The sequence below is a fragment of the Primulina eburnea genome, chromosome 1 (assembly GCF_022965805.1).
Source record: "Primulina eburnea isolate SZY01 chromosome 1, ASM2296580v1, whole genome shotgun sequence".
Lineage (NCBI taxonomy): Eukaryota > Viridiplantae > Streptophyta > Magnoliopsida > Lamiales > Gesneriaceae > Primulina > Primulina eburnea.
The window spans coordinates 25,323,277-25,335,750 of record NC_133101.1 but is presented as its reverse complement, the minus strand read 5'-3'; the positions used below and the strand labels follow the sequence as shown (position 1 = coordinate 25,335,750).

Below are 12,474 nucleotides of genomic sequence, written 5' to 3'. Positions count from 1 at the left end.
ATTAAAATAAAAATGTTTTCACCGTAAAAATCAATAAAACACAAGTCACAAATTAGTTCGCCGAACACTTACTTTTCCCTGTCTCCATTGTCAGGGGCTTCGGCTTTGGGTCTTATCTCATTTATAGGCACTGTTGAGCTAGCATTAGTTTCTGGCGTTGTTTGCGAGTCTCTCGCCTTGTTAATCAAAATATATGGAATGTATTTATATAGTATTATACCATCGACGCCGAAAAACTGCATCACGACATGAAATCTTTTATATATATATATATATATATAGTCCAAAATAAAATAGGGCAGAGACCAAAGCAGAATCCATTTTATACAGAACAAGGGCAAATCATTCTCTAACCCAGAATATACAATAGACAAGAAAATAAAAGATCAAAGGACCAGTAATCCACATCACATGTTGGGACTAATAATTTTATCCAAACTCTGTGAACATACAAGATCGGTTACTCGAATATTAGTTTACTGAAAGACTCATTCCCCAATAACACACGATTCCACGTTTGGAAACTCGGTGCATGTTCCTTTTTTAACGGAGACACCCAGTTTCATTCCCACAGAAACTAATGTCTCGAGTGATCGTTCACTGTTCTCCAAAAGGTCATCGTCTATCTTGATCGTGTCCTGCAAAGATTCACATATATCTGGATTCAGTGCCAAAGTTAAGTAAACAAATAACTTTCTGATCAAAGAAATAACTTTCAAGATCAGAAAATATGGGAAAGAATGCTTACCAAAACAAAAACATTACAGGAAAATATAGTATCTTAGTTTTTCGAGGAATTGCCATCATAAATCAATTATGCAATGAATAGAGTTCAGTTCAATGGATTGAGTCATAAAAGAATTGATTCGAATTTACGAAGAAGATTTCAGCTTACATTTGTGCCAAAAGCAGATTCTTGAAAAAAAATTAAATCCTATGCTTAAAACCAGACTAGAAAATGTACTTCATCGAATAATAATTGGTTCTCTCTTATTGATTCAAAGACGAAATTGGGGCATGAGCATGCCAGATACCTCAAATGACACAATTAACGTACATTAATGGGTAAATATTCATTAGACGATCAAACATTAGACATCCCAGAAATTTATTCTAGAGCAGAATGAAAAGGAGTATGAAATGTTAAATGAAGATTAGCAACAATCTCAAAAATACAAAAGAATACCAACTCTGTATAGCTCGAATACACAAAAAAGGAAAGAAAAAGTCGTTACTATCGGAAAAAGTTCGGGATAGTAACCTTTTCAAAGACGCAAATCACTGTACTTCCACCGAATGAAAAATATCCAAACTGCAGGTACCGTTAGGGAAAAAAACCCAACAATTAAATTAGAAAATAGAATTACATATGAAAAATAAATTATGAAACAAAGTTGATTATCGTTAACCTCGTCCCCCTTCTTCACATGGTCCCCATCTTTTCTTAAAAAAGTGATGCTACCGACCATTGTGGCTCCAATAGCAACAAATGCGACCTGCACTCCAACAAAATTCCTCATATACTCTGAATAATAAATATTTGGCTCATCTTCTGACTTCTATCACGAGTTAAAATCTCAGAGGTCATAAATCACGACAAATTTCATTCACCGAATCAATGCAATATGACCTATAATAGGTAAAAAGTAAAAACAAGGTCTCATATCCTAAAGTCATTTAAACTTTAGGCATTAAGGTTCCAGGACTTCCAAAAAAAAAAGGTTCCAGGACTTCCATTGTTTGACAGATAGAAACTAAGATTAAATGATTATTTGCTGGGAAGAAATCTTTCTGCATTAGCAAATAAAATATAACATGTGGAACCCAATAAATCAGGAAAGTATAAAACATTTCAACAGAAAACATCAAGACAGTAAATTTAATCATGGAACAATAAATATTAGCATCATCCATCTGCAACAATAATAATTAATTACAGCCTTCTGCAGAAAACATTATAACATGTATGAAAGACAAACCTTTCCAAAATCCTCTGTAGATATAAGAGATACAACTCGCTTATTTTCCGTGAAAACGTTACAATACTTGCTATTCACGGCAATTGGATTAACCTTGAAGATAAAAGACAACTGAATGAGGACAAATAAAAGATAAGCATGGACGGGAAAAACGTATTTTAAAGTTTTATCTCACAGTGTAAAGGCATCCCGGTATATCCACAAATTTTTCAATCCTTCCAGAAACAGGAAAGTGGAATCGATGATAGTCCTGCAATAGTTTAAAGATGCAGAATTTAGCGAAAACTTAAGGCTCTTTTTGGACTAATGGACAGGGGATTTTGGAACGAAAGAATCAGTAGATTTTAAATGAAAACTTTTTCGAATTTAAAATATAAATAAAAAAAGCACCCAAAGGATTTCAAATCCACAGATTTGAAAATTATCCAAAAAGTTGACCAGAATTTTATTAAAGATTTGAAATTATCTACCTTTAAACTTTTCATCAAAATACAGCCAAGATGAATTTTAGTAAGTATAAGTTGTGAAAGAGAACATATACGAATTCACGAAGGAAATCAAGGACTTTTCAAAAAACCACAAGCATGCTAAAATACATGGTAGAAACAGAAGAGTACCTGTGGCGCCAATCGAAATATCACTAGACTTCCGTCAATGAAGGCATCAGAGCACACTTCTGTTCCCAAAAGACCTTTGACAGAAAATTTTCGGCCCTACAACAACAAAAGATTCTGGAAAATAAGATACCATAAAGCAGAAAAGTGTGTCCAGTTATTCTGAAAAGTAAGATGCTTTGAAAGAGAAAAAGGCTTAAGAATCCTTCTGAGATTACTAATTGGTAGATTTCTTACCAGACAAGAACAAACACCAGATGAATAACAGCATATACCTTAACCCAAAATCTCATAGAATCAGTAGCAGTTCTGAATGCTGTAAGCCTGCTATCAGCTGCACATACAGCAACATTGTCACATTCCAAGCTGGTGATTGGTCTTGAGCCTGGTTTTAACTCTCTTATAAAAAATTCATTGAATGTCTGCACAAAAAATAATAAAAATAATCTCCTTAATGAAATTCAGGAATAATATACAATTAAGCAACTTAAGAATAGACCCTTAAGCATACAATGAAAGGAACCAGTCTATATTAATTGAAAGCACATTGATTGTTGCAAAATTAAGCAGGTAAAATCAAAGCGAACGGCTAACAGTATGGTTTGTTACAACATATTAAACAAATAACTTGATGACGGTGTACTGTTCGTCAAAATTTCTCTGCTTGGTACTTTCATAAGCATTAAATTAGGCATACTAACTTTACTATATAAAAGATCACAGATTGAATATATCTTAGTGAAACCTCTTTTATTCTTTATGTGTAATCACCCCAATCAGTTGGTGTCAAGGATCTAGCTTCTATATTGTACTCATACTATCAGATACCAGCTTCATAATGCATCTTCTAATTTTGCGTAAGAAGCTGGAAAAGGCCAAGTGATATTAAATGCCATTCATATGGAATCTAAATTTACAAGCAACTTCTTAATTTTAGAGACAAGAAACATCATTGACTGGATATCAATCAATAGAACATACACATAAAGAAACACAATGGGAAAAAGTACGAACATGTCAGATACAAACCCACAAAATATTCCAAAGATGTAAGAAATGGCAGCAAGATTATAACTTAGAATACAATTCTGAAATTTAAGAGTACATATTGTCTCAAATTCTTGAACCCACCTTAAAGTGCTCCAACGGATATTTGATTTCAGATATATTTATTTGATCCTGAAATGTGAACAATAAATCCAATCAAGAAGCAGGTAACGTGATCAATAAATCCAATCATGAAGCAGGTAGTCTTGAAAAAGAAATGTATATATATATATATATGCCCATTCCAAGCTCAAATTAATATTCAGAAGTCATGATTCCAAATTAATATATTAAAAAGAGTCAAACTACACATAAATTATCGCACAATCTGCAAACTATTATTGAAGAGTGCAGAAATAAGTCTTAAAAATTAGTATTTCACTACACATTTACATGTTATGACGAGCTACAAAGTTTTAAACAGAGGCTACACCACTGAACATTCTGCATTTTACTGATTCTATAACTATCCACTCTTTTGTATCACATCAATTAACGCATATTCCAAATTCAACTAACAAGAGTTTCCTTGATAGCCGAACATTCTACTTGCTAATGAGAGATATTAAAAATGAAAGTATTGTTTATACTTTCAGCATTTGGTTTTTCTAGCCACTGATTAGCATACCCGGGTCAAATTAAAATAGCAACATGGAAAGACATCATGCTTGCAAATATGATTTCAGATTTAAAAAAAAAAACAAAACAAAACAAAAAACTCACCCTAATGTTAGAATGTAAACTGTACTAGTTAATTTGGTCATTTTTAGTCAATTTGAGTATCTTATTGGTCAAAAATGTAAACTGTACCAGTTAATTTGGTCATAACAATGAAAAATGTCTGAAATAAAAAGAAATTGAAAACATACAGTAAATTTAATGAAAGTTGATGTTTTTCTAAACTGCTGTCATACCAGAATGCATCAACAGTTCAAGCTATCTATCTGTTCTCGTCCATAACTAATTAAAAAGTGGCTTGCGTATTAAGGTAACAGAATACGAGGGGAAACAGGGAATGCCTTGGTAAAGGTAGAAATGGTACAAATGACAAAATAAGAAGATAGAAGCAATTGTTTGTTTTAAATTTGTAAAAAGCAAAGTGATAAAACAAGCAAGATCTGAACGTGTTATGGAATCAAGATAACAGTCAATTTGGCATTGAGATCACTTGCAAAGTTTAACCCAGCCATGTTATGATTAGATGTCAGATTCCAAGGACAACACAATCAATTCAAAGTTACAACCAGAACTAGAATGTTGTTTATCATGCCTGAAACAAATCAAGAAATTTAGGAATATCCTTTGCAGATTCAACAGCATCCATTTTCCTTCCTTGCTTTTCTGAGAGGCTTAGCAATAACTCTTTCACCCCTGCATTAGAATTGGAATTCCGAAAATCAAGGATAAATAAGCTAAATAAATCGATTGAATTAAGCCTCTTGATAAACAAAAAAAATCATTGATTTAAACTACCACACGATATATTACCCAATCACCAAGATGTAAAGGGAGCCAAATAAGGATGGCACATGGAAGATGGATAAACAATCAAATGTTTTCAACAACCAAGCAAAATGTTTTACTCAAGAGCTAATTACAGTTGATAAGTTAAAGACAAACCTGTATCCATGAGGCCAAGCCCTACTTTAGATTGATAAATGGCTCTCATTGATAAAATAATCTTGGAATCTATAATTTCTTCCACTAGCCTCCTCATTTTGCGATCAAACACCTGAGAACAGAATGAACCTCCCAGCGGGGTTATTTAGAATGTTTCTATTGCTTAGACCGAATAAAAATTACAGATTGGATTACTCTTTACTAGTTAAAACTCTCTTATTTGAGGAAAAACACTTGTAATTTAAGAAAATCAGGCAACATACCTGAGAGTTAAAAATTTATAACAAAAGTAAAACTATGGCAATCCAAAAATCAAAAGTTAGCAAGGCTAAATAGAAGGAAAGTCCATACACCCATAGTAACTCCTTCCGAAGCAACAGATAAAAGTTAGTAAAAGGATGAGTGGAAAAAATTACCAGAATATGTGAGGCACTAGATCCAGACCTCAATCCAACTTCATATGATGAAAAATGACCCCATTCACTCAGTTTGAACATCCAACTGCAGAACCAAATTAAACAGAACAATACCACCATTATGGTTCTGAATATTATGAACAGTTAGCATTAATAGCACATTGATATGCAAAATTCTCCTTCGTGAGACTCCAAAACCGATGTTCAGGCCAATGGAAACTCCTTTTCTCACAGGATTCCACTAGCTAAACTCAACTCTAGAAAGCCTTATCTCATATATATTTGAGTGAAATAAAATAAAAGAATACTGAGCACATCTACTTTAATTCTGAAGGTTAGACAAAACGGAGTGAAAGATAGTAGAATCGGGAATCCTGACATAGTCACATCCTTTGTATCTTTTTTTTTACAGTGGCATTCTCTCTCCACCTGTTCTTTTCTTGAAATAAAACATTTTGAAACCTTCCTATATTATTTCGTTGCCACAAGGTATTTCATGCAAAAATTCAAGATAGACAATCTCTCACCCATTAGCAGCCTGCTTATCAGTCAAGAATCCTCCAGTCATAACCTGGTTTCCAGTCCCTTCATCAAAACACAGGGTCAAATGAATCATAGAATTCAACCTATCGGAGACTGGAAGAATTTCACCACAGACAGGACAGCAAGTAAGAAGTGGATCCCTGCACTCAAAAACAGGAAAACACAAAAGTAAGAGTGCTTGGAAATCTTATAATAATCAGCAAGTGCCAAATTACTAAGAACCAAAAAATAATAAACAGAATAGTGAGCTGTAAACAAAAATAAAATTCCCGGGAAAATTCTACGAAACTTAGAGAATAAATAAAAAGGAACAGTTCAAAACTAAAGCCAAATAACAAAGTTTTAGGGCCCACTTTTCTTGTTCAACAGCTAAAAGCATAGCCAACTCATCCACGCTAACGACGCCGTCCCCATTCTCATCAGCTGCTTTAAAGAGGTCCTCTTTCTAAAATATAAGGAAATCGCCAATAAGATAAAAAAAAAGTTAACAAGAAGAATTAAAAAGACATTCAGTTTTTGCATCAGTTCATTACTCGAGTCAATTTGAGGCAGCAATCATATATTTTCCAAAGACAAAATTAAACATTTTCCAGTTAAACAGTATGGGGATAAACTTAATTTAAAATATTAGAAGGGAAGAGGAATGCAAAAGAAGAAATTATATATTTATTTGAAATCCTCGTACACATTTTTGTTCTGGATTGAAAATCGGTGATCATTCTAAGGAATTGCATGGTGTTCGCTGCATTTTCTGTATAGGCAAGGAAGCAATGATGTTTAGCTAGGGGTTGCTTCAAGCCATAAACATTAAGCACGTTTATAGATCAATATATTGATTGGAATGAAGTACAAGAAAAGATGTTCCTTTTTCAACTCGGGGAACATACTCGAAGGTTTTAAGATTCTCCATTGCTTCTAAAAAAACGTGTTCATGGGATGAAAGCAAGATCAAACCCTTCCGATTCAAGAGAAGTAAAAACGTGGGATATATCAGCAATGTACATCTAAATCTAGAATTGCCACACTACACAGAGGTAAACTATGATAGTAAGAAGAGCCAATAGAAATTGAATTTCGTATGCAAACCTTGTTAGCAGCCAATAGATTACCAAATGCATCAATTAAATTGGAGAATTCTGAATATGAAAGATGTCCATCTTCATTATAATCCTGTGCAAGGAAAATAAATTGAAAGATGCAACTGAATTTACAAAAAGCATATTGTAGCTAAGAGTTGACCCAGCTCCAACCCCTAGTGATTCAGTAAAAGGATAAATTATTCCAAGAGAAAACAAGCAGGAAAACCGAAAGCGAAAAGGCATTTAAATCATTCATACAACAGAAACATAAACAAAGTTATGATTTTCAATTTCTTAGTGCAAGCTGAAGATTAATCATCCACATTTGTTTTGAAAAAAAAAAAGAACCGTTTCCCTCTAAAATCATCAATGAGAATCATGAATTTCTAATCCACAACAAAAGCTTCACGAAGGTAATTTTAAGTTTTCTCAGAGATATTGTAATCCCGTTTGTTACCATGGTGTCGAGGGCGTTTTAAATTTTGCTTTTGCCTTTGCCTTTTCCATCTGAAATATCAATCTAGTGTCAGTGAAGATTGTAACTCATCTATCCCCCACATTAAGAACCCTCTACTAGCAAAACATTCATTTTTTCAGTTGTCCACAAATATATATTCAGGCATGAAAACTCAACCTATCCACTACCAGAGAAATGCTTAAAAGTTCTTTGTCAACATTGTCCTTGGATTAGATTTTGTGAGATTATACGGCCAAAATCTCAGTAAACTCATGTGTCCGCAAATGTGTAAATCACATGACATATATTTTAAAATACATGGGTTGAAGCTTTAACAAAAAAAATAAGAAATAATAGTTAACATAAGAATGAAACACTGAAAATAAGATATTTCTGGGATCCAGTGAGGAAGGATGAATATACATCAACATACTAAATACAAAAGAAACACATACCACTATGGACAAAATGCGCCTTGCAAAAGACTTTTCTGTCTCCAATGGATCCTACAAATGTTAGAATAATGAGTTAATACTTTTTCCGATGTTATATATTCTGCAGAAACAAAAAACACAAAATAGATTTGCACCTCAATGAAACATGACAAACTTATCTTGCCAACAACTCCTCCAGGAGATGATATTTGCAATAAGTCATATACCTCTACGTCAGAATCGGAATCCTACAAGGAAAAAATAAGCCATCAAAGCACAACAATCACACAAATGGTAGTAACATAGTTAAAACAATATTTTTGCTTAGACTGATTGAGTATTCCATGAAACTCATCATAACAAGAAGTCACGAAATGGAATGGTCATGTTTCCAGTAAATGCATGTTTGGATGGTCATCTATAGAAAATGATGTATGCTGTCCAATGGCCAATTATGAATTTGGAAAGTGTCATTGAGGCCTATAGGATAAGATCCTTATTCCTTGTTCATCCAGAAGTTTGTTTCCATTCATTTCTCCCTTGAAGTTTCCATAAAACAACATGAATTAACAAATTTATGGAGCACAGGCATTTCCACATTCCACCATCATATCGATGACAAAATAGAATAACACAAAACCTCTATAAAAGTGGCTCACCTGAGTAAGGAAATCATATAGATCGATCTCACAAAAACCAACAAGATTGTTTTTTGACATTCTATTAGTCTGCATATAAATAAATAACAGACATATTAAGTTGGTATATTAGAATATGACGGTAAAATCATCATAACGTTATTCATGCCATAAAATATAACTAGAATAGATCTTTGATTCATTTCAGGAAAGGAAAACCAAGAAGAGAAAGGGTAAAATATAATGGTCATGTGCTAAATTTTTCACAGATAAATAAAATAATTACTAAAATGGTCACAGAAGACACAGAACACCTCAAATACAGATATTCTCGCAGTATGTGCCCCATTTTTTTCCAGTAAAAGCTTCTTCTCCTGCAAATAAGTAGGTCATCGATTACAAAACAAAATTATTATAGTGCAAGCAGGATTCAAGATTCGGTATTATCTCTAATTGAACAAGGTGTGCATAAAAATCCATGATATGTTGAAGTAAATGCCACCAGAATTATGTGCAATATCTGTATCAATTTACAGTCACAGCCCAAGCAGACATGCATATATTAATTATATTATGGATATCTTGGTTTCCAAAGACGTAGACAAAAGTTCGAGTCACAGAGGGTGAGAATGAGGATAAATAAAAATAAAAGCTATAAAATGGATCCAAATTTCATACAAATAGTAAAATTTATAATACTATCTTAGCACAACTTCAAGTACAGAGCAGTTTACATAATGCACTGACAATAGGTATCACAACTGTGCTTGTCAAAAATGTTAGATTCTCGCAATTTTCAAAATAAAAGTGCTCCATGAATTCAAAAGTGCATGACATACATGACTTGATTCAATGAATTAATGAAGTGTCATGCACTTGAACCACAGACTCATGCATCAAATGAAAATAATGGATAGCACGACTCACTGAATTCCAGATAGGTTGGTCAGTGCTGCACCAAAAAACAAAAAATACAATCAATTTCTGAGATAGATAAAAATCTTGGTATAATAAAGATTTTTTTTTAATAAAACATGAACATATACTATGGTGGTTCAAAATTTTCAAACTGCAAATTAAAAGTAACTTATTTATGGAAAGATGATCCCAAAATTTAAATAATAAAACTTACTGATAATGAAGGTAAACAAGATAAATTATAATGCCAAAGACAAACTATGAGAGTAGCATACGTTGCATGATATTCCAGTACTACTAATACATAGAAGCCCGTATATCTTAAAATCTTATTCCGAACAACTCACTTCAAAAAGCCCCTTTCAGCTGAACGTGGTTGCTGTTTAAAATTTGTTGAATGGCCCAGTTACCTATAGTCCACACAAGGATAACCATTCCTCATCGGCTCTATATTTTCTCGAAGAGACAAACAGAATACTACACGAGTTTGGACCATACAAGAAGGAAATTCCATGCACTATAAATTACTATCTAACATTAAACCTGAGAAGAAAAGCTGAAGCTGAATGAAATTAAACTGTTGAGGATTTAGGCCTTGTCTTAAAAAATTCTACGAGTTTGGTGCTACACGTGCACAATTTTACTCTAACCATAGTAAGATAATGCAACAAAATATAAGTCCACGGCATGAATCAAACATCGCTTTCAAGGTATTCATACACTGTTTCCTATTCTAATTTTCGAATTTCTAAACCAATGACTGAAATACAAACCGCAGAAAGGTTGAAACATCATACATTTTGTTGATTGGTTACATTTTGTGCACCTCCATCCGTCACAGCACAATGTAGATGAGGTAGGCCATATTCCTATTTTTGTTCTTTATAGTCCCACAGTCGTTTCATGTTTAACGCCTACCCTTTCAGGTGATTATTATTAGCTGGCAACTCTTGCTTCCCATGTTTTCAAGAATTTCACATAGTATTTGGCTTAGAAATGATTCCCATGAGTCATAATTCTAACTTCAATTGTTTGTATTACTAAACCAAGCAATGCATATGTTTAAATGCTGGTTCTATACCAGGCAACAGAAGTCGAGCAAAGTAATTTAAAAGCCGAAGCTTAGCAACTTTGGGTAACTATTTTTACTATACATAGATACTATGCCACTTAAGAAGGTAGAAGGAAAGTAAACTAGGACTCTCACTATACAAAACTTGGTGTAACGCATACAAAACATGTGTTCAAAATAGTGACAAGTACAAATAAAATTAAAAACAACACGGAACTGATCAGAAATGGCGGTCCGGAAGGTCTGTTCTCCAAGAGTAACACATGCAAGCCATTTATCCTTGAAATTCATCTCCGCCTTCAAGAACCCAAAAAACACAACAAACCCACCAATTAATATCATCTAAGCATTAAAAAAATTGTGAAGACAAAACAAAAGAAAGAGCGGGGTCAAAGAAAAATCAATAGATGGTCATACACTAATGATGCGGAGGAGTGCAATGCCAGCGAAATCTCCTTCCTTGAGCAGTTTTCCGGCGGGAGAATCTGATTTTGTGCCACGACGGTAGCGCCGGAAGTGCCTGCGGTGCCGGTGGAGGCGCTGCCGGAGCTTCTGAACACGGGATGTTTCTGAGCTAGACCCATCCGTGGATTCATCATAAGATTCGTGCTTTGAATTTCTATGGCCCATTTTCTTTCCTCGCTGAAGAAAATCTCAACAGAAACAACAGCAGTGTTCAAAGGGATAGAGACAGTTGGCTTGGATCCGTCAGAAATTCAGGAATGGTTGAAAAGTGAGATTCATAGAAAGTTTCTTCACTTTGTTTGGTGGTGTCGGGGAAAAGGGTCAAGTGGGCTAATGACGCAGTGTCGGCTGGGGGGAGAATATTCCGGCGTGGGGACTCAGTTTCTTTATCAAATATTAAACTGGAAACTTTTACATTCATCCCAAAGAAAAGCTTTATATTGGGACTCAGGTCTTTGGATATCAGTCAACCTTCAAGGAAAGGTATAAAAATAAAATGTATAATTAAATTATTATTAATTTTTAAAAGAATTTTAAAAATTAAATTAACATATATTTTAAATTAAATAATTTTTAAATTTAAAGTTAATAGTTACTACTAATAATTTATTATTTAATTAGTAAATTTTAAATATTAAATAAATAATTGTGAAGTAATTACGATTTCGATCGACCAATGGACAACGCCGATGTGTCGAGGGCTCGAGGCTATGAATCTCGTTCATATAATGAAAAATTAAATTTTGAAGGACAAATTTCCACTTATTCATTTTTGCAGCTGTCAGTTTTGTGAACTCCTTCATTAAAACTGGCAGTTCCACTTTCTTCACTTAGTTAGCATTCAAGCTAAATTCCACAACTTTCAATAATAGAATCTAGTCATAAACTCTTTTATATGTAATTTGTTTAATCTTCATTAAATTACAGTGTCAAATTCAACTCCTTGAATTCAACTATCTCAACAGGATCATTTAATCCAATATTTGTGTGATCCTCAATGATTGAAGAATACAGCTAAATGTTGGTTCACAATTTCATGTGATACAGAATAACATTTGTTCTTATTTGGGCTTATCCTAATTAGCATCATTCTTCTCATCAACCTCTTGATCAAAAACTTCAGAGCAGGAGTCTGATTGCACCTGTCAGATCATGGTAAGAACGTCTTGTGGTATTGTCCCATGATCCCCTG

At 33.6% G+C, this 12,474-nt stretch overlaps 1 protein-coding gene across 1 annotated transcript; it reads right to left on the bottom strand.

Annotated features, from left to right (window-relative positions):
• Positions 1 to 303: 303 nt before the first annotated feature.
• LOC140829527 (phosphatidylserine decarboxylase proenzyme 3-like) lies at positions 304 to 11,713 on the bottom strand. Its single transcript, XM_073192815.1, has 21 exons — positions 11,235 to 11,713; positions 11,035 to 11,114; positions 9,755 to 9,779; positions 9,142 to 9,201; positions 8,849 to 8,917; positions 8,345 to 8,437; positions 8,211 to 8,261; positions 7,306 to 7,389; positions 6,573 to 6,664; positions 6,204 to 6,359; positions 5,677 to 5,761; positions 5,261 to 5,372; positions 4,911 to 5,011; positions 3,725 to 3,772; positions 2,869 to 3,015; positions 2,597 to 2,692; positions 2,155 to 2,229; positions 1,980 to 2,072; positions 1,410 to 1,496; positions 1,262 to 1,312; positions 304 to 638 (listed from the first exon to the last, which is right to left on the bottom strand). The coding sequence occupies exons 1-21, from the start codon at positions 11,445 to 11,447 to the stop codon at positions 489 to 491; spliced, it is 1,968 nt and encodes a 655-aa protein (XP_073048916.1). The 5' UTR covers positions 11,448 to 11,713; the 3' UTR covers positions 304 to 488.
• Positions 11,714 to 12,474: the final 761 nt, after the last annotated feature.